At 46.3% G+C, this 22,746-nt stretch overlaps 1 protein-coding gene across 1 annotated transcript in view; it reads left to right on the forward strand.

The window, feature by feature from the left end:
- PKD1L2 (polycystin 1 like 2) overlaps nucleotides 1-22,746 on the forward strand; it is a 91,193-nt gene that overhangs the window by 13,314 nt on the left and 55,133 nt on the right. The window contains exons 6-13 of the mRNA XM_032854606.1: nucleotides 6,824-7,053; nucleotides 8,823-9,227; nucleotides 11,398-11,475; nucleotides 14,206-14,255; nucleotides 15,941-16,058; nucleotides 18,052-18,259; nucleotides 20,434-20,554; nucleotides 21,208-21,349. Of these exons, the coding sequence (XP_032710497.1) occupies nucleotides 6,824-7,053; nucleotides 8,823-9,227; nucleotides 11,398-11,475; nucleotides 14,206-14,255; nucleotides 15,941-16,058; nucleotides 18,052-18,259; nucleotides 20,434-20,554; nucleotides 21,208-21,349 (1,352 nt within the window). The remainder of the gene's footprint in view (nucleotides 1-6,823; nucleotides 7,054-8,822; nucleotides 9,228-11,397; nucleotides 11,476-14,205; nucleotides 14,256-15,940; nucleotides 16,059-18,051; nucleotides 18,260-20,433; nucleotides 20,555-21,207; nucleotides 21,350-22,746) is intronic.

The following is a 22,746-nucleotide window of genomic DNA, read 5'->3' on the forward strand; positions in this document are numbered from 1 at the left end:
CTTGCTGCTTGCTACCATTTCATTGGTAAAACAACAAATGCTCAGCTACACAATCTTCCAGCCCCCAAATTTTAAACAACTCGCATTTGGCATTAGTCAAAATTGACTATCAGTAGCTCTCTAAGACCTTTAGTTAAACAAGGACATTCCAGTAATGAACAAACAGCAGCTAAAAACTGGAGAAAATGGGACAAAATGCTAGTATTTGTCAACTCTGGATGGTGAGGCAAAGGGTGTTTTTATCTTGCTCTCTGGATTCTCTGTGTTTTTTTGATAATTGAAGAGAAACAATAATCAGTGTTTTACATTTGCAGTCCCTCTCGGCATTAGCTCGAAGCCAAAGCCACTGAATTTTTTTTTTCTTTCTGAAAGAAATAGATGGTGACACCATCTGCCATCACTCCTCTCAAATAATCCAATCTCATCTATTTTAAAAACTTGTTGGACTTTGAAATTACCTGGCCACCACCTTCTATAATTTTTGTTAAATTTGGGAGATGTATTTCTGATGCTTTCTAAGCATGAGCAGCCTCAGCTAGAATTTTAGGAATGGCGTGAAGTTTAAGTACACAGAAGTCACATAACTTGTGTGAACATCACTGTGGTTTTCTCTCATGTGTTTGTACAGAACCCTGCTTCTGCTTAACTCCTTGTTAAGCTAAAACCTAAATCAGACACTTCAGCTCTGTCGTAGACAGATAGCATGAGCTGATTGGGGAGAATCCAATCTCAAATAGAAACAGCATAATAAAAGTCAAAGAATTTCCCTTTTAGAAGCTCCTTTTCACCTTGCATTTCCCATGTCTTGCGTTCATTTGAACCTAAGGGTGTTTTGCTTTACTGTTTGTTGTGGAAAACTGTCTTTGTTTCTGAAATTTATTATGCACCTTATGGAACAATTTGCTAAGGTGAAATTTGTCCTTGTCCACTGTTGGGTAACTTAGCGCCACCTACTGACATATTCGGAGATTGTTGTCATTTTGGGGTCTATTCAGAGCTGCCTCTGCACACAGCTGAGTCTGCAGGGGAGACTTCCCGGAAATCGGTAATTCTCAAGACAACACGAAACTTAGAGTGACCTAGATGTACACAGAATGTTGGGAGGCTCAGAGGAATTATGTGGAAGGTGAAGTGATGGTCACAAAAGACTGAAGTCTTTCGGGGGAACCAGGCAGGACCCGAGGAGGTACAGCAAGGGAGGTCATGGATGTGAAGGGATGGAGGTCCCCTCACGGAACTTAGAGTCCCGTAGTACAACAGGATTTCAGAGGTGTGTGGGAAAAATGAAAGACAATGCTGGAAAACTCAAAAGGGTCTGCTGATGAACAGCCTTGCTGCCAGCCAGTTTAAAGAAATTGTTTTTGGAGAACATGTAGGTTGGGTACCAGGAAACTGATTTGTGGCACAGGTTTCCTGGGGGGTACCTGGATGGAGAAGGGGCAGAAGTTGGACTGGGATACACTAGCAACACAGGCCCCTCTAATACCCATAGAGAACTCTAGAGCTAGGACCTGTCTTGATTGAGGCAAGAGAGTGGAACCTTTGTACTCTGGCCCTGGGCAGCCTTTGGAGGCAAAATGGCATGTGGGAGGCAGCTCCCTTTAGCTAAGGGGAATTCCTGGAGATGGATTCAGCTGTGAGCCCTCTAGCACTAACAGGCCAAAGTGCTGGGGGGATGCAGACCTCGGTCTTGAAGGACAGACTCTCAGTGACGTGCATCCACTACAGAGGATATATAAGAATCTCTAGGCATTCAGGTACATGATCTGTGATTGTTAATATTATTGCAAATATTGCTAATATCACTTGGTAATTTAAGGACTAAATGGGACTAAAAAGAAGAACTGGCACAGGGTTCATTCTCAGAAATGAGCAACTGTGGCCATTATATTCATATTACAAAGAATTAGACACTACCTTTATTTCTAAGAGGCTAAATGGCATAAGTGTCATCCTATTATATAAAAAAATACTATATTTGAGCCCATTACATGCCAGGTACTTACTCAGCCATGGTCTCATGTAAGCCCTAGAATGACCCAGCCGGGAATGGCTCTTGCCTTGTTATATGGACAAGGGCACTGAGACGTTAGGTTATGCAGGGGACAGATGGAGCTCTGGGATCTCCCTCACTTCCCACTTCTGACCCTCTCCATTCCACCACACTGCCCAATCTGCTCAGAAGGCTTTGTCCACCAAGTTGGCTAGCAACTTGTGAGTGACAGTAACAAAATGACACAGACCTTGGTATTCATAACAATTGGACATTACGAGCAAAGATAAAAAATAAGAGCTCTCTTCTCCATTTTCTTTCTAAAAGCCACATCCCATTAATGTCAACTACTAAGCAGCATGTACAAATCAGTGAGTGGCAGTATCTTTTTTTTTTTTTTTTAAGATTTTATTTTTTTGACAGAAAGAGATCACAAGCAGGCAGAGTGGCAGGCAGAGAGAGAGGAAGAAGCAGGCTCCCCGCTGAGCAGAGAGCCCTATACGGGGCTCGATCCCAGGACCCTGGGACCATGACCTGAGCCGAAAGCAGAGGCTTTAACGCACTGAGCCACCCAGGTGCGCCGAGTGGCAGTATCTTAAAGTAATTTTTAAACTTTTTATTGAAGCATAGATCCATGCAAAAAAATGCAAAGACACAGCTCAGTTAATTTTTACACAGTGAACACACGCATGTAACTAGCACTCAGATCAAGAAACAAAACAAGACCTGCCTCCCGGGAATCCTCCTCAGGCCCCCGGTAGTACTGATTCCTACCACTATCAATCAGTGCGACCCGTTTGAAGCTTCTATAAATGGAATCATGAAGTGTATTCTTTTTTGTGTCTAACATCTGTTCAACAGTACCTTTTTGAGATTTGTCCATATTGTTGTGCATAACCATGATTTTTTTTTTCTCATTCTTATATAGCATTCCATTGTATGGACATTCTTCAGTTTACTTATCCATTCTAGTGTTGGCAGTCCTTTTGGGTGGTTTCCCATTTGGCAATTACAAATTGCGCAGTTGTGAACATGTGAGCACGTGTCTTCTGGTGCACACATGTACGTGTTTCTGTTGGGTTTGTACCCAGGAGTGGAATTGCTGGCTCATAGCATCATAACAGAAATGTTTAGTTGTTGCCTCTGTTGCTTTGTACTCTGAGCATATCTTCTCTTTGTTGGCAGAAAGTTTCTAAAACCACTTTGTTGTCTTTTCCCTTGGGTGAGCTCACTGGGAGACAAATGAGGAAAAATCCGTTTCTCTGCCTTTTAGTCCTGGGCAATTTCAGTTGGCAGTAGAGTTCAGAAAATGGAATGAGTTGCTTCTTCCAGGCAGATCCCTGAAAAATGGGCCAGATTTTGCTATTCAAAACCATCCTTCACATTTCTCTAAAGACTCAATGTTTTCTTGTTCTGAAATCTACATAGTCTGATACTAATAAAGCCTTCTCCATCATTTTTTCATTAGTGTTTGCTGGTGTAGCTTCTATACTTGTACTTTTAACGTCTCTTTATCATCGTATTTAAAGTGAGCTCCTTGTAGACAGTCTTTGGTTGTGTCTTGGTTTTTTAAAATCCCATTTGGCACAATAATTGTTGTGTTTAGGCTATTTATATGTAGTCATTGATATAGTTAGGTTTAGGTCTACTATATTTTGTTACTTGTTTTCTCTTTGCCCTTCTGTTTATTTTTCCCTCTGTTCCTCTCCTTTCTTGTCTTCTTTTGGAGTATTTGCATATTTTTAGTATTCCATTTTAACATATCTATTATTTGATTCTCTTTATTACCTTTCTAGTAATTACTTCAGGGATTACTATATATATATATATCTAATCTTTCATTGTCCAAATGGAGTTAATATTGACTTCAGTAAAATGTTGAAGCCTTACTGGCATATAGGTCCCTTTGCCCACCCTCCTTTATAATTGTCCTATGTGGGACACTTACATACATCGGAAACCCTTTTCAACAGTCATACACATTTAAAGAACTTAAGGGAGAAAAGTAGCCTATTCATTTACCAAAGTAATTAACCATTACTTGTACTCTTCATTCCTGAAATTCCAAGTTCCCCTCTGATATTTCCCATCAGCTATAAAAACTCCCTTAACCATTTCTTTTATAGCAGATTTTCTGACAACAAATCCTCTTAGAGGATTTCTTTATTCCTGAGAATGTCTTTATTTTGCTTCACTCCCTAGAGGACTTTTCTGCTGAATATAGAATTAAGTGTTGAAAGTTCTTTTGTTTCAACACTTAAAGATGTTGCCACAGTCTTCTGACCACCATGGATTTCTGAGGGGAAATCTACACTCATTCACATGTCTACATGTAATGTGCCATTTTTTCCAGCAGTTTGATTTTTTGATTTATCTCATTAATCTTTGATTTTTGGCAGTTTGATAAATATATGTGTGGGAATGGTTTTCTTTAACTTTTTTTCCTTTGGGGGGGGTCTGTGGAGCTTCTCGAATCTTTAAATGTAGGGTTTTCCCAAATTGAGGAGGTTTTCACCATTATTTCCTCAGTATATTTTTCTACACCAATCTTTCTCTTCTCGTTGGTAGTCCAATGACACAAATATTTTATCTTTTCATACTGTCACATAGATTGGTGATGCTCTGCTCATTTAAACAATTCAATATTTTATTAATATTTAAATGTATTTAACATCTGTTCTTCAACGTGGATGTTTTCTCTTGCTCTATATTCAAGTTCACCAACTTTCCTTTGTTGTCACTGTTCAGCTATTGCAGGCAGCTAGTAAAATTTTTTTATTTCATGTATTGTGGGTTTTTTTCTAAAATTTTCATTTTTTAAAGAATAGTTTTCTGTTTCTCTGCTCAGAATGTCTAGCTTTCCATTCATCTAAAGAGGATTTACTTTTATGTCATGGAGCTTGGTTATGATGGTGGATTTCAAGTCTGTCTGATCATTTCCACCCCTGAGTCATCTACAGGCTGACATCTATTGTGTTTTCCCTTGAGACTAGATCAAATTTTCCTCATTCTTTGTATATCAGGCAATTTTGGATTATATTCTGGACATTTTGACAGTAGGTTCTGAGACTCTGGATCCTGTCAAAATCCTCTGGAAAATGGCTTGTTGTTTGTTTTGTTTTAGCTGGCAGCGCCCCTGGTTAGACTCAGACCGCACTTCATGACTTGCCTTCTGTGAGCCATGTTTCCCATGTCCATTCAGTTTCCAAAGCTGTTTGGGTCTGCCCCACACGTGTGGCTCTCCGGGTGGTGTTTATGTTGTAGTCTGACTTCAACAAAGCCTTGGCTGTGTGTCTTTGGGGCTGTTTTGCACCTGCATAATTTCTGGGTGAGGTCATGGTTTGTGCTGGGTTGTTCACAGAAGTGGGGGATCCTTCTCTCCAGATCTCTCCTTTTCAGGGTATCCCCCACAGTCTCCAGCTCCCACAGGTCTTTCTCCATTGCTCCTCTGGCTAGAAAGATGGGTTTTCTCTTGGGGATTTTGTGTTTGCATCCCCTTAAGCAGTCAATGCAGCTCTGAGGGAGGACAGCCTAGGTCAGGGCCGAGAGAAACAAAAGAACACAAAACAAACAGATATGTTCCCTGTGCTTTCAAGCTCATTGGGTCCCTTTCCCTGGTTCTCTGGCTAAACACAGGATTTTCCTCTTGGGGTTTTTGTTTTCTTCATCCATTGTGCAGTTTCATGACTCAGGCTACCCTATGGACAAAGCCAAGAGATACAGGAGGTTAAAAAAGACACAAAACAGGAAAATCCCATCTTTATGGATAATTCTTAAAGTTTTTACTTTCTTCCCCACCTGTCTGCTGTTGTTTACTTTTCAGTATCTTCGGGAAGTTTCTTTTTGAAATCTGCCCAGGGTGTTCATGGTAATCAATGGAAGAAATAGGCTGTGGTGGGCTTACACCGTGGTGGCCAGCACCAAGAGTCAGGTTACTGTTTTCCATGCTTTTTCACAAATATGCTCATTTGTCAAATATTTCTCAGCATCCACTCTGTGCTGGGCACTGTGTTGGTGTCAGATTTATAACTGAGAATTAGACAGACACTGTCCTGCAGAGAAGAATGAGAGGGATTGAGCAAGCGCACAAGGGATGAGTGTCACCCAGGAGAAGCAACGAAGCTACAGCATTTCCTTCATAGGGAACCAAAGGAAGGTCTCCTTGAGGAGGTGATGTTTAAGCTGAGAACAGAAGGAACAGCGTGTGAGCAGAGATGGGCAAGAGCCTTCCCAGCAAAGAAGAGCACACTTGCAGGCCCTGAGGCAGACAGGAGGTGCTATATTCCAGGAACTGAAAAGAGGTGGGAGTGGGCATTGAGCTAGGGGGCTGTGGCAGGAGATGGGGATGAGGTCAGGAAGGCAGGTCATGTGGGTCTTTACAGGCCCTGTTAGAGATTTTTAATTAGTTTCATTGGGAAAATGAGAAGCAAAACATACCCATAATTCTGATATATTTGGGCTAGGGTTACACATGGCAAAAGGTGGCTCAGAAAGGTAGACTGGGGCATAGTATTTTAGAGATGAGGCAAGGAAGACCCAGAAAGGGGATTTATGTGAGCCACAGAAGAAATAAATAGCCGAAAAAGGACTTCTAACCAAATATTCAACTCCCCGACTGGTTATTGCTCTTTCTTTCACTTCTACCTGCTCCAGACATCTCCACGTAACCTTCATGAGCACCAACAGCTTGGCTGAGTAGCATCTCTTTCTTCATTTGTTTATCTTTGCAGAGCAGGGGAGTGTGAGGCGGGGGAGTGCATGGGTGCACACATGGGTGAATGTATGCGTGTGTGTGTTCCTAACACTGGTAACACCGACTATTGCCGGCAGCTCATCCAGCGGCATCATCCACCAGTTCACAGCCCCTGGGGAATTCATTGTGTTTGCTGAATGCACAACCACTGAGTGGCACGTGATGGCTCAGAAGCATGTGACAATCCGAGACAAGATAGAGCAGCTCAGTGTGACTGGGTGCTCCAGCATGTCCCAGTCAGGAGCCAGCCCTCTTTGCCGCACTGTCTTCGGGGACCCATTGTGGATTCAGGTGGTGCTTGATGGAGGTGAGTCTACAGAAATGGTCAAGGTCAAGGCAACCTTGATTTTCCCCAAATCTATCCATCCAACTCCCAGGCTTTGGCACTGAGGTATCGAGTCAGTTTTTTAGCTCATTTACTTAGCACCTAGTATGTGCCTGTAACTGGTCTAAGTGCTTTACATGTACTAGTTTTATCTCCATGTACTATTACACGTTACTACTATTATCTCTATTTTACAGATGAAGAAACAGAGGGAAGGTTCAGAAATTGGCTCAAAGTCTTAAGCCCAGTAAGCTAGTGAAGCTCTCAGCCTTCTGAATGCCACTTTTGCATGCCCACAGTCCTGTAAAAAGAACTGAATTTCCAAGAACTGAATTTCCAAGTCACTTGTTGGGGGGACTTGACTAGGACTGGGAGAGCTACCAGCTGGGCCTGAGGCCATCCCGGTGCAGCCAGCACTGCCCAGCTGGGCATAGTGATGCTGCCCCCAGTCAGGACTGCTAGTCAGTGACAAGCACTGCTCCAGCCACAGCACCTCTTATGGCTGGCGTCTGCTCTGATTGGCCAGTTTCTTTTCTGAATGATCACAGAGGCCATTCTAATTGGTCATTGTGTCCATTTTGTGTCCAGCATCTATTCCGATTGGTCACAGTGTCCATTCTGATTTATCAAAATATCCATCCTATTTTGTCGGGAGGGACCCACGCAATTTCACCTGTTGAATACTCTTGAAGATCATCCCTTTTCTCAGTAGAGACCCTACCAGCTAAGACCCATCGTCACCCAAGGCAGCATCTTTCCTGCAGGCACAGGTCCAATGTGCGACCTGGACAGAAGCCTGCTGAGGTAAACTGCATTGACATGGAGCTGCAGAGGTGAGGACATGACTCAGTCCGACCTCAAAGCTCCCAGAACCTCACTCAGCAGGGACTTCACGGAGCCATTGTGGGTCTTTAAACGCGGTACTTGGGGCTCCTCTCTGTTCTGGTGTCCTTGTCGGCCGAAGATGGCTGCTCTGTGCACCTGGGAAACCTAAAATAATCCTTCATGTATTTTTCATTCTACAAATGTAATTGAGTGCCTGCTCTTGGCCGAGTGTGGGGAGAGGGAGCAGTAAATGGGAGAGTCAGAGGGCGAACATTACTCTAGGCAGTGTCAGCTGCGTCGTCCTTGCTCAAACAAGAAAATACACTCGCTTGGTTTCTATTGGAGAGAATCATAATTCGGTGGTTTAAATCAGATTTTCAGAGTCAACCACAATATTCCGCTGGACAGCCAGTGCAACCTGTAAGGGAGCCCCATCTTAATGGGGACAGGCTGCGTGTTCCTGAGGAGCAGGATTCCAGGCAGTCTGCTACAGAGGTGGAAGGAAACGGCTTCAGCTGCTCCTGCCTAGAACAAGACTGGAGGCTAACTGTCGTGCATAAAAATCAGCCATGCCTCAGGAGATGCTTCCTTCTTAGCCTTCTTCCCTCCAACGCCAAACCTGTCAACAAAATGTTCTCAAAACTTTATTACAAACCTTTACGTTTATGGGTAACACATGCATAGTATAAATTAGAATGTGCAGATGAGCAGAGAGACCCAAAAAGAAAAATCCTTCGTGTACCCATTACTCAGAGATAACCACAGTTAATACTTGGGGTTGGGACTCACCCTTCCACATGTCTTTATGGCTATACCATGCCCCTAGCTATATCCAGAACTTGACCTCAGAGCTAGTCTTGATTACCTTGGTACAGTCTACAGCATGGTTGTTGCCAACATTCTTAAATATTTCTTACCCCACACAGGAACAGGGGTGACTTACACTGTGCTGTCAGGCAACACAAGCCTGGCTGAGTTCACCACACTGAGCGGCCTACTACCCTACAATCTGACCCTGGACCAAGAGGCCCAGCAAAGGATTGGCCCCGGGATGCACCACCTGGAGATCCGAGCCAGCAGCAACACCACCACCTCTGCACCCTCTAGAAACATCACAGTCCACTTCATGGAGCCTCTGTCAGGGTTACAGGCCTCCTGGGGTTCTGACCACTTGGAGCTTGGACAAGACCTACTGGTCAACGTCTCGTTGGCTCATGGTATCCCAGAGGGGCTGACCTTTGAAGTGGCAGGACTCAATGCAACCTTCACCCACCAAGAAGAAAGCCTCAGGGGGCCATTTGGGATTTACCATGTGGCAGTTCCTCTTGAAGGTACTTGGGGTTGGGAGACCCCCTTTCCAAACTTCCTTCCTCTTCCCTTCCAGACTCGGGTGTCCAGCATCCTGCCAGCCAGTTTCAGTGTGTCCTGGTCACAAACTTGGTTCACAGCATCCAGCCTGTGTCACAAAAATAAGGAAGAGACTTATTATCTGCCTTCATAGAGTTCGGAGTCACGGGAGTTCTCAATTCTGGCCCTTCTGACGTTTGGGACTGGGTCATACTTTGTTGTGGGGCTGTCCTGCACATTGTAGGATGTTCAGCAGCATCCCTGGCTTCTATCCACTAGATGCCAGCAGCTCCAGGCCCCGAAGTCCCAACAAACAGAAATGCCTCCAAACATTGCCAACTGTCCCCTGGACAGCAAAATCTCCCCCACTGAGAACCACTGAAGGAGGGCGGGAGTGGTCCAATTTTTCCATCATTTCTAGAGGAGTGTGTGGTTCAGGAAACTAGTCCATGCCCTTGGCGGAGAGAGAGAGGTAAAAACAAGGGTGGGAGAGGGAGGGAGAAGAGAGGAAGTGTCACGATGCTGGCTGGAACAGAGATAGGGTGACAGACTGGCTGGCACCACCAGGGGAGGGGACCACAGCAGACATTTGCATTTCATCTAGAGAGAACAGAGAGTCCTTCAGGGCAGTGCGGTGAGGTCAGCAGACAGGAATGTGATGAGGGTCACAGAGCCTCCAGCCCACCCAGAATCTTGCCCCTGGGGTCCCTGGCCCTGGGTCTCAGAGGTATGTCAGAAAGAGGGGAACACTATGCAAGTGTGGGGTTTTCATGTCCCCAGCAGCAGAGGTGGCAAAAGACATAGCAGGTTAAATGACAGATTTGAGAAGAAAAACACTGGAACTTTGCCAGGTATCAGAGGTCCAGCTTGAAACAGGGAGAATCCAGAATGGAATGAAATGACAATGGAAAATATGTACAATATATAGGCTATAATTCAATTGCAAATTAATTTTTGTCTTCTATAAAAGTTGCTTGGCAGGGGATAATAGATAAAATCTTTGCAGGCCCTATGAGGTTTTGGCTTACTCTTAGATGATAAGTAGTCTTCTCCCCACAAGAAAAACAGATTTGGATGGCTCCAGGGATGAAGGGGGTGAGGAGGAAGGAGAGGGAACCAAGTAGGACAGAAATCCTCACTTGGTGGCATTGGCTCAGTCCTGGCTGGCCTTGCTGTCAGGGCCCAGCAGATGTTTACAGCTGTCTCTTATGGGAGCTTCTCTGGGCTTCTGAGGCCCCTGCTGTGTCCCTCAGCCCCCGGGACAGGGGTGATGCCTCTCCCTCAGCTGGCCACAGCTGTCCAGCTGCTGCTGCTTCTGGATCACCAACAAGGTCACTCTCTATTCTCATTCTTGCTGCCCTTTCCAGCACTCCCTCTCCCCTAGACAAACATCTGGTCTGCAGAAAATTCTCACCTTTTCCTTGGCCAGCTACCAGTAGTGACTGTAGTTTTTTCCAAAGGCAGGAATGCAGAACTTTCCTCCCTCCCTCTCTCCCTCTCACTCCACACTCTGTCATAGACCATCCTCCCAGGGCATGAGTAAGGAACACTTCCATGGGGGGTCCTCAACCTCAAAGAGCACACATTCACCTTTCCAAGGGTCCCCTCTCATGAGTTTCCCTCTAGACTTGAGAAGGTAGCACCCACCATCCTTCCCCATGACGGAAGAGGGGTGGGATGCATATGTACCCCAAATAAGTCTTACAAATTCTTTTCCATTTTCTACCCCTCAATCTTTTTAAAAGTTCTGTCATGTCTTTCCTTCTGCTGGAATATCCCCTCAAAGGATGGGCACTATTTGTCCTTTGAACTTTAGTTTTAACCCCCTCCATGAACCATGATCCATGAAGTGATCCCCTGCTCCGTGTCCACAATGCCCCCATACCAATTTCTGCCATGGTTTGAAACTTGGTCTCCTGCATATCTACTAGACTATAAGGACCTTGAAGACAAAGACCACATTTCATTCATCTCTGCATCCCCAGAGCCTTGCACCATGTCTGGTATACAACAGGGGTTCATTAAATGCTCAGATGATGAAAGACTCAAATTCTGCCATCAGTGGAACTGAAAAGTACATGCTAGGAGAGCTGTCTTAGCAAAAGTCAAACAATTTATTACAACACCCATGATTCTCTACCATTTGCATTGCAGGTACCTTTCTGGTCACTGTGATGGTGAGGAATGCCTTCTCAAACTTAAGTTTGGAAGTCGGAAACATCACTGTCACAGGCAAGGAATTTCGGGAAGTGGGTACAGAACTCGTGACCAGAGTCTGGGGCATTGCACTTGCTTGGGATCCAGTGAGGAACTCTTCAAAACAAAGCTCTGAAATACTTACCTCGCTCTATAGATGTTAAGGGACAGTAAAATATGCAGTAAAACATTCAACCATTGTTAAGAATTCTGAAACATCCGAGTTTGTATTCATTATGTTGCTTTAGGCTCCAAGCAACAGAAAGCCCAACAAAGGAGGCTTTCTGCTCAAGGTTTTATTATTCTACCTACTAAGAATTTAGGAGGTAAGTAATTCCAGGGTTGGTTCGGTGGCTTAGTGTCACCATCAAGGACCCAGGCTCATTCTGTTGTCGTGTTCTTTTTTTTTTTTTTTAACTATTTTATGTATTTATTTGACAGAGAGAGAACACAAGCAGGGAGAGGGGAGCAGGCAGAGCAGGGAGCTGGACTCAGGGCTCGATCCCAGGGTTCTGGGATCAGGACCTGAGCTGAAGACAGATGCTTAACAGACTGAGCCATCCAGATGCCTCTGCTATCCGGTTCTGCCATCCTGAGAGCTTCTGCTTTGTTCTTAGGCTTGCATCTCATCAACATAGCTGCTGCAGTTCCAGACATCACATGTCAGCCCAGCATTACCCAGCAGCTGCTCAAGCTTTTTTCCCTTTCTGTAGCTCTTGTTACTGGAGTGGGGAGGGAGCATTTCCCCCCCTCATCTCTAGCAATCTTCCTGTCAGATACCATCGGCTGGGGTCATGCACCCCAGTTGTAAGGGATGCTGGGAAGCAGGTATCCCGCACCTCCAGCTTTGTGGGAAAAGGTAGACTCTGGCAACCGGGAAGAGTGGGGAACTGGCTGCTGGGTAGGCAACCAACAGTAGCAGTCACAGAGCTGAAAGTTCATCTCAAATGTGTTTGCCAGGCAGGACTCTTTGAGCAGCAATGGACAGAAAAGCATTTCAAACTAGCTCAAGTCAGAGGGAAGTTTTATCAACTCAGAAAAGACCAGGGTTTAGGCATAGCTGGATCCAGTCACTCAATCATCAGTCATCAGAAATCTGTCTCTTCCCATCTCTTCGTTCTACTCAGGCTTCATTGTGATTCCCTCTTCCCAAGCAGTAGCAGGATGGCCCCAGGCTTTAATCTTTAACCCTAGAGGAGGAGTGCCTCTTTGTGGATATTTCCAGAAGTCCCGAGGTTGCCTCTACTGGTCCAAGCTTGGTTCATGTTCCCTCCAGGACCCAGTGCTGAGGCCAGGGGAAAGTGGTATTGGGCAGACCAGAATCACATGTTCACCCAGAATATGATGAAGGGTCAGCTTCACCCAAACCAAGGACTGAGAGTGCGGTAAGGAGGGTTCCTCAGGGAAAATGTCACCTGTAAGTGCTCTTACCAAAAGAAGGGGAGCCCGAAAATCTGGATGGGGAGAAAACCACAGCTGTCCTTGCTACTGTCCATGGCCCTCATTTTCCACATATGGAATTTGAGGCTGAGAGAGGTTAAATGACTTTCCAGAAGTCACTCAGCTAATTCATGGCAGGATCAGAGGTAGCAACTACTTTTCCTGATTTCTTCACTCAGGGTTACTGGACCATCTTCCTTCTTAAGATTAAGAATGGCGGGTGCCTGGGTGGCTCAGTGGGTTAAGCCTCTGCCTCCGGCTCGGGTCATGATCTCAGGGTCCTGGGATCGAGCCCCGCATCTGGCTGTCTGCTCAACAGGGAGCCTGCTTCCCCCTCTCTCTCTGCCTGCCTCTCTGCCTACTTGTGATCTCTCTCTCTCTCTCTCTGTCAGTTAAATAGATGAATGAAATCTTAAAAAAAACAAAAAAAGATTAAGAACGGCTTCTGTGTCTAGCATCTTAGCTTTGCTTTGTATAATTTTTATAGACCTTCAAAGTTGGAGTTCTCTGAATGGGAATTCACTGGGAAAGAATTTTTTACAGATCAGTGGTACTCAGATCTTAAAATAACCAGGTCACTGGGGTCTAGAGATGCACATGGATCTGCCAGTGCAGATAAAACGCATTCCTATCTTCATCACTACACTTTAACATATTCATGGTTTAGTATTTTCAGAGCATACCACTTGCATGTACATTTTCCATTTTTTAGACTTGATATACTAATACTCTTTACAGATATATACAGATGACAAAGCAATTAAACACAGCATTCAGCCCTTGAGAAATGGGAATTGCCTTTCTGTAAGGGGTGAGAAACCTAAGACTCAGAAAGAATAACTAACATTCCGAGGTTCACAGAGCCAGCAAGAGGCCAATAGAAGAACCCAGAAATGCACCATGGTGTGCTGAGGCTGGCTGCCAGCAGCTTGTCAGAGCTGGTTCTGTCTACCTCTTGCTCTATGATCACTGTGGTCAGCTTGGCAGCTTGAAATCTATCTGCCTTAGTGGCAATACAGACACCAAAGAAGGCAGCAAACACTACAAATCAGAGTTTCCCACTCCCTCCCTTAACTGGAGTTAAACATTAACAACATACAGCCACAGGCCTGTCTCCAAATCTTGTGTTATCTGCACTGGCAACTGCCTGCCTCTTTCCTAACCAGAGAGGTGTCTTTAGTCCAATGGATGACAAGATGGTTTGAGTTTTTACCCATTTCTATGGCCTAAATGTATGCTAAATTTCTGAGCATACCCCTGACTCTGCCCTTTGGCAATCTTATCAACACTACCAAAGTCTGATGCCTGTTCCCACTGTGTTTATAGCTCCTTCCAGTCTGCAAGAACCATCTGGAACAAATGCCAAGGAAAAGAATGTGAGTATTTGTTTTTTAAACACTGTAACACCTCACCAGAAAAAGATGTCTAAGCACTCTGCTTTAGTTTTGATTTTGGGCTTATTGGTGCTAATAGCCAGAAAACTAGGAAGCATAGAGGTTTCTTCCATTTGAAAAGAGATCCAGAAGGAATGAAATCAAACCAAGCATGTTCTCCAACCACTACAGTATCACATTACACATCAGTAATAAGATATCTGGGATAGGTACATACCTTTTAGACATCTTGGATATTCAAGAGCATACTTGAAAAACATCAAGAGGTCAAAGGAAAAATTCACAAGGAAAATTTTGAGATATTTTTGAGTGATGATAGTACAACCTATCCAAATTTGTGGGATGAAGCTAAAGCAGAGCTCAGAGGAAAATTTATAGCTGTTAATGCTTAGAAAACAGGCCTGGGTTCCTTAGTTTTTACAGCAAGACTAAGTCCTCAACTCCTTGCTGTTGACATTGTCTGTGCACGTCAATAACAAAAACTGCACATCTACATTGTCCAAGGCCTGGTGTTAGGGACAACAGCTACAAAGGTGAATAAACAACCATGGTCCCTGCCTTCTTGGAGCCTAGTAGGTGAAACTACTGAATAAATTAGCATCTGGTTAGGAGTTGTAAGAAGTGTCTAACTAGAAGCAATGGTGTGCAGTGACAGCAACCAACACAGGGGGGCCTAGCAAATGTGATCGGGCCTGTTGGAAGGAGACATTCAAGTTGGAACTTGAAGATAAGACAGTCAGTCATGTTGGAAAACAGAATAAGAGCTTTTGGGGTGCACAGATATGAAGGCCCTGGGGCTGGAATTTGGCCTGAGGCCTAGTGGGCTGGGTAGGAGGAACATGTAGGAGACTACAGAGAGATGGACAGAGGCCAGATCCCATGAGGTCTTAAGTACCAAGACAGGGACCTGGGTTTTATTCTTAGGCCATGGGAGACCACTAGGGGTTGAGTTCTGCCATGTAGCTTCCTGCTATACAGGCTAAGTCCTCTCAGGCTGGCCGTTTAATAGGTTCTACTAGAACTTACTCACGGAGCATACCTTCTAGGAGGAGAACCCACAGGCTCACTTACTCCTCCTCCTTCACAACAGCTCTGTGATCCTGTCCTCTGGAGAAACTTGCCCTGACACCAGCTATCCACTTTGCAGAGGTCATAGCTCTGTGCCTTCCTCTGCACCAGACACAGTAGAAAGCATGTCACAATCTCCCCTCATTTAATCCACAGCAGCCCTGGAATCGAATGCTATCAAATCTTCATAGGAGCATACTGCCTCCCTCTTACACATTCTCATAATCCTCTGGACCCCCTCTCTCCGTAGCATTTAGCACTCTGTATTTTGTCTGTTTCCTTGTCTGTCTTCCCTCCCAAACTTAAGGGCAAGGCCCAGGTCTCTATTCCTGTATCTCTGGGCGTCAACCATGTGGCCTGGTCCAGAGCAGGCTCTGTTAAAGGTGGATGCATGGTGGACCCTTAGCACTGAGCCCACATTCAGACTAAAGTTACTTACCCTGTGATTCATCCCTGGAGGTGAGCCAGGTGGGTCCTACAAGGTCTGTTTCCATTCCACACCCTATACTGTGGGTACCCTTGGCACAGATTGCTGTGGGGTGGGAGGTGGGGTGCCAACTGTGGATGGGCATCTCACCAGCCAGCTGCTTTTTCTGCAGAGAAAGAAAGGGAACATGCAGGTGTACATGGAAACTGGTCAGTATGTGGATCCTTTCACGACTGTGACTCTGGGCTGGCCAGACAGTGACAAAGATTTACGTTTCCAGTGGTCATGTGGTAGGTGTCTGCAGAGTTCTGGAACTATCCTCTCTCGCCACAAAGTAATGGACAGAGGTCAGCTTTGCCATTTTTTAACCTTCACACAGGTATCACTTTTGCCTGCCCCTTGCATGTGCCAGATTAAGAATTCCATGGAAATGGCAGGGTCGGGGGGGAAGCAGTGGGAAACCAAGGCAGAGGTAGCCTTGAAGGCAGGCAACAAGGAGATGCACTATCTGTAAAATATGTGAGAACAGTAATTAATCCTAAAAGTCAATCTGCTTTATTTTCACCGCAAAAGTCAGTGATAAAATAAAAACAACAACTGCCCTCCTTTCACTTCCTTGCCCTTGATACGTTGCCAGGAAGAGTCTAGAAGTGAGGAGGCATTTTCAGACAAATCAAGAGAGTAGCACCAGTGCCCATTACTTAGAAATGGTTGTCCTCCTCTCTATAGGGATATAGCCTAGCTAGGCAGTCCTTCTTTTGGAAATTAATGCCATCCCTACTGTACATATTATTTTTGTTAGCTGTTTTTTCTTTGAACAATATATCCTGCATATTTTAAGGTCATGATATCTTCTCCATCTTGACTTCACAATAAGTGTATAATAGACTGTCTAGTTAGTATATGATCATTTATTTACTGGTACCCTATTTTTTGGACATTTAGGTTGTTTTGAATTATTTGCCCTTATAAAAACATTGTAATGAACATCCCTGTAGTTCTATCTTTATTTGATTCTCTGGTTACTTTCATAAATAAGTTTTTAGAAAATAATAAATTTTAAGAAATGGAATAGCTGGGTCAAAAGTCATGGAAAACTTGAAGCCTTTCGATATCCATTGGTAAGTGCTCAGGATACCCTTTTGAATGTTAATTCTCCTTATCAGAATCCATAGAGGATGCACGTATAGAGTTTGGGTGGTTGAGCTGATGGCCCGACCCTAGATCATGTCTCATGAATGGCACTGGTGGAAACAGCAGATGACTGCAAACACCCTGAATATTCATCAAGAGGGGAATGCTTCAATAAAATGGGTACATCCAGACAGGGAGGACTACATAGCTGTTAACGAAAATAAGGCAGCTGTATGGCTACGGGATGCTTACCAAGATGCATTAAGAAAGGCCAAGTCCAGAAGCGCATAGAGAATGCTGTGTGTGGAACAATGACACACACACAAACATACATACCTATATTCCGACACAGGCAGGGACTGGCTCTGGAAGGACATGCCAGAACTCTGTGCAAGACAATGATGGGAAGGCAATCACCTCCACTCTGTGCATTTGGTACCTATAGGGAGTTAAATACCGAATCCAAAAGGATATATTCATGTCCTCATCCCCAGAACAATGACCTTATTTGGAAAATGAGTCTCTGCAGATGTAATTAAGTTAAGACTCTGCAGATGAGGTCATCGTGGATTACATGGGTTGGCCCTAAATCCAATAACGAGGGGGACGGGGGAAGCGAGGTGCTTGTTGGATAAACATCCATCAACAGAGATGAAGGGCAAAGGATACAGGGACTTACTGAGATGGTATCATAAAGCCAGAGGGGACATGTGGCCTCTCAGGTGGGATACAGCCCCCAGGTCCCCAGGTCCCCAGTGTACCCACAGGGACGTCCAGCTGAGGTCAGTCTTCCAGGTGGAGTGAAATTACACCAGGGACAAGAAACTGCCTGGGTGCTCACCCAGGCAGAGCTGTCTATCCTCCTGGTCTCTCTCCTGCTGTATGCCTGGCCGTTCATTCTTCAGCCAGTGGCCGGTGCAGGTAAAAGAAGCTGACATCCCCTGCAGGTGTGCTCAGAGTTGGGGGGAAGCACCACTCATTTCCCCAGGAGCATCCTTCCGTAGCACTGTCGCCACACCCTGCAAGTGGGAGTGTTCATCAAATTCTCTCTTTGGAGCTGCTTTTCTTATCTAGGACTCTTTCCTTCCCCAAAATGCCAAACCGGAAGTGTCCTTGGATTGGTAACAGCATTTTCCCCCTTCCCCTCAGGACGCTGCTGGGCCCAGTGGAGTTACTGTGTTGAGAGGCAGCTGCTCCGCACAGACCAAAGGGAGCTGGTGCTTCCTCCATCCTGCCTGCCACGGCCCACCTCCACCGTCACCCTGCGCCTGGCCACCTGGAGGGGCGGGGAGCTGCAGCACCGGGAGGAGCAGTGCCTCTATGTGTCCGTCCCCCTGGAACTCGGGCCTCGAGTCAGGTGGGGGCAAGAGAGCAAACTCCTGTGGCGTTGCCACCATTTACTGAAGAGCCAGCTCGGGGTGGCACAGACAGAGGAACAAGTCTTACAGGAGTGGCCCAATAGACCTGGTCACAGTTCTCACATGGAGTGCTTCCTGGTGGTCAGCAATGATTGGCCCCAGTGAATGCAGGGAGGTAGTGCATCCCAATGACAACTTCCCGGACTTGGCAGCAGGGAAGGTTTCCCTTAGCAGAGATGTGAAGGAAGAGGAACTAGCATGGCAGAAAAAAGGAAAAAGGGGCAGGAGAGGAAACTGGATGGCAAAAGGAAGGAGCACAGAATAACTGGAAGTGAAAGAGACAGGTGTGGCTCAAGTATGGAGGGAGAAAGAGGGGCAAAAAGAAACTGGGAGAAAAGGCAGGGTCTGGCTCTGGTGGAACCTTGTGGGTTACATCACAGATATCATATTGTAGAGTTCTGGAAAAGTCACTCAAGAGTTGCAAGCAGGCCGGGGACGTGATCGTGCCTTACTTCAAAATTCTGTGGTAGCAGGATGGAGAGTGGGTTGGAGGAGGGCAAGAGAGGGCTCCGGGAGATCGCTTGAGTTCTTGCAGGAGTCAAGGTGAGAGCTCAAGGTAGCCTGGTCTATCAACTGGGTCCCAGCAAGAAGTAGATGTCTCAATTATCATATGATCTCTCGGATATGAGGAATTTGAGAGGCAGGGCAGGGGGTCGGGGGGGGAAGGGAGGGAGAAAAAAATGAAACAAGTTGGGACCAGGGAGGGAGACAAACCATAACAGACTCCTAATCTCAGGAAACAAACTGAGGGTCAGTGGGGTGTGGGGAAAAGGACAGGGTGGCTAGGTGATGGACATTGGGGAGCGTATGTGCTATGGTGAGTGCTGTGAACTGTGTAAGACTGATGATTCACAGACCTGTGCTCCTGAAGCAAATAATACATTATATGTTTAAAAAAGAAAAAGAAGTAGCTGTCTCCCTCAAACTGGGAGTTGATGAGAGTTGGACAAAGGGTCTACGTACAGATGTGGGCAGGGATAAGGGAACAAACTAGGGTTGGCAGTGCAGGACTACAATAGGAGGAAGCCACTTTCCTTCTCGGGATTGCATAGGTAAGGAGGGGGGATGGCATTGCTAGGACCCCTAGGAGCTGGGGTCTTGGTTAGAGAACAGCCATTGCCAACTCCTGCCCACCTGTTGAGGCACAGGGCCATTGGTGAATAAATACCCACCTCCCCCTCCCCTTCACCACCTGATCGCCAGCCAGTGCCTCCCATTGCTAGACCCAACCAGAAGCCAGAGGCACGGAAACTCAGGTGACACAGTCCATGGAGATTAGAGTCCATGGAGATTAGTCTCCTAGTCCCCAGAGCCACAAAGATTTGTGGAGAATGTCTGGTACACCTGTGCTAGGATGGACATGAAGACAGAAGTAAAGTAGGGAGATTGAGAGTTGCTAAGAAGTTAAAACTGAAAGGTCCTGCATATGGACTGGACACATGGCAGGTGCCAGAGTGACCTTTTATTGGCACTAGGGAGGGAGTGGGATGCTACAGAGAAGGCCCAGTGTCTGAATATAGACGTGTTGGTTCGTGTTCCCTTTCCCCACTAAGGAGTTATGTGACCTGGTTTGCTTTGCTTGTCTGTGATAGGGGATTCTAATACATTGCTCCTAGGGTCGTGGTAAGCCCTAGATAAGTGAACAATGATGCAGATCATTTATAACCCGTGGGATGCATGCAATAAAACCACAGCGTTCCTTTATTATTGTTAGAACTAGAAGGAACCACGGAAATATTGTCTGCTCTTATCCTCCCCCCACCCCACTTTGCAGGTGAGGAAACTGAGGCTCAGAGAGTTAAAGTGACTCATGCAAGGTAACCATTCTTATGAGGCAGGGACAGGATCTGAGGACCCTAGGTTTCATGCACTTTCCATACCATTGTCTTTCACTGGGAATGAAGTGGGAATTCAGTCAGGCACAAATCATTCCATCTCCATGACCAACGCTATGTCCTGGTTTTGGTTGGGGCATGGGTTGCTTTTCTTTCCTCTTTCACTTGAAAAAAAGCCCTCTGCCACCTTCACAAATGACCTGAGAAGAACCGGACAAAAGACAGCGAGGCCACAAGGCTGGAGTGAACTTCCACACTCCATTCTATCTCCCTCTCAGTTGTGAGAAGAACTGTGGACCAGTGAATGCCAGTGAAGACGTCATGCTCAGAGTCACCGTGGTGGACGACTCCTCAGTGGCCATGTTCAACTGGGACTTAGAGGACACCTCTCTGGGGAAGGTGAGGACACTGGCAGCCACTCCTGCTTTGGCTGACTGTCAGACCCTGTGTCACATGCCCAGGACTGAGCTGGGGGTGGGGGGACGGGGTGGTGGTGTTCCCCAGAGGAAAACCAGGGCATTGGTCAGAAGGGAGAATGGACACAAGGGAGCAGAAGCAATGGGGAAACATCACAGCAGATGCTGCGGGGGCCCCGGCTCAGTCCTTCTGCCCAGGCTGACACACCCGTCCCAGCCTCTGTGGAGGGACTGCTGGCTGGTCACCGATGGACGCGGGGGTCTAATGGCCCAGCCCCCTTGAGTAAGAGAACTTCTGTGGTACAGCTCACGCTCGCTGTGAGATCAGGCTGAAGCTGGCTGGACACCTCCTGAAACCACTTCTCTGCCCTCCTCTGCTTCCTTCTCCACTCTGGTTTTCCCAAGAGCCTCCCTCAGCAAATGACCTGCACATGAATCCCAGTCTGGGGGGTGTCCTTCAAGGGAACCTGATCTCAGACAAACACCTACACCGGGCTGGAAATTGGGTATTTGGGCTGACTCGGGGAAGCGGGTGGTGTCTGTGCTCGAAGGCCCCTGGGGTGAGAAGCCACTGCCCTGCTGAGTCCGGCAGCCTGGCTGAAACCTCAGGGGCTCTTGGGTGCTGCTCTCTTTCAGGCTGAGCCCCTCCCGGCTGCCTGCAGATTCCGGGGATTTTGGCTGAGTGCTTTAACCCTCCCTCAGAGCAACACCTCCACACTGCGGCAGAACAGCTCCTTCTTGCAGACCTGGGGCCAGGCCACCCGGATCGGAGCCACAGGTGTGCAGGCCCCCGCTCGGTTTCTTGTCGTGGGTCCCGTCTGCCACAGAAAGTGAACCAAGACAAACCCGGAAGCCCTGAAATGTGGGACTTCGGTGCAGGGTCAGGGGCCAGACGCAGGCTCTGGGGTTCATCCCTTTGCCACCACTTTCTAGCTGGGAGGCGAGGCACTTCAACTCTCTGCACCTCAGTTTCCTGCCTCCGAATTGCATTATGCAGGGTGGAGGAGACAGATTGTTCTGGGGTGGTGCAGTCCGCGTGTCCCGCCAGACTTTAAACAAGCCCAGTGCGGTAGGAAACGTAGATTCTCAAAATGACAAATGATGGGTGATTATTCTTTTTGGGATGGATTCATTTGACTCAGTTTTTCTCAAAGTGGCCCACAGACCTCCCATACTGGAACAACCTGAGGTACTAGTTCAAAATGAACACTCTGAGGCATGCCCCGAACCTTTTGGATTAGGTCTAATCATTTTTTTAAAGATTTTTTTATTTGTTTGACAGAGGGAGAGACACATAGAGAGAGGGAACACAAGCAGGGCGTAGTCAGAGAGGGAGAAGCAGGCTTCCCGCTGAGCAGGGAGCCTGATGCGGGTATGCAGGGCTGGAGGCTCATGGCCCGAGCCAAAGGCAGATGCTTAATGACTGAGCTACCCAAGCATCCCTAAACTAATCATTTTTATTGGTTAAAATTCTCTTTATGCCCAGCTCTTCCAGGTATAGACTCTTTTTGAAATACCAGTGATGTAGGATGGTGGTGCAGGTGGAGGCCTGAAAAAAGCAAGGCTTTGGGCAGGATCAGCCTCTTTCTAGATTCTGGGCATGGCCCTTCTGAGCTCGGTGACCTTGAGCAAGTCATTTTGTTTCCCAAACACTTTCTCCTCACCAAAGCTCTGAGGAAGCTACTAATATTAGCCCTTTTTGGGTGCCTGGATGGCTTGGTCGTTAAGCATCTGGCTTCAGCTAAGGTCATGATCCCAGGATGCTGGGATGGAACCTCACATCCGGATCCCTGCTCAGCAGGAAGCCTGCTTCTCCCTCTCCCACTTCCCTTGCTTATATTTCCTCCCTTGCTATGTCTCTGTCAAATAAATACATAAAATATTAAAAAAAAAATATATATATATGTATGTGTGTGTGTATGTGTGTGTGTATATATATATATATATATATATATATATATATATATATATATCAGCCCTGTTTTACAGATGAAGGACTGACTTTCAAAATGTGAGGCCTCAGGATACCCTGCATCAGGGAGAGCTGAGAGATATGCAGATTTCTGGGCCTCAGCCCAGAACCTCCATAGAGGTCTGAGGCTCGGGGTCAGGACACGGGCCTGGGACTCTGCATGCTTAACAAGCTCCCAGGGCAATCCTGAAGCCTGGTGGTCT

This window comes from Lontra canadensis, unplaced genomic scaffold, assembly GCF_010015895.1.
Source record: "Lontra canadensis isolate GAN:19392208 unplaced genomic scaffold, GSC_riverotter_1.0 scaffold8, whole genome shotgun sequence".
NCBI classification, from domain to species: domain Eukaryota; kingdom Metazoa; phylum Chordata; class Mammalia; order Carnivora; family Mustelidae; genus Lontra; species Lontra canadensis.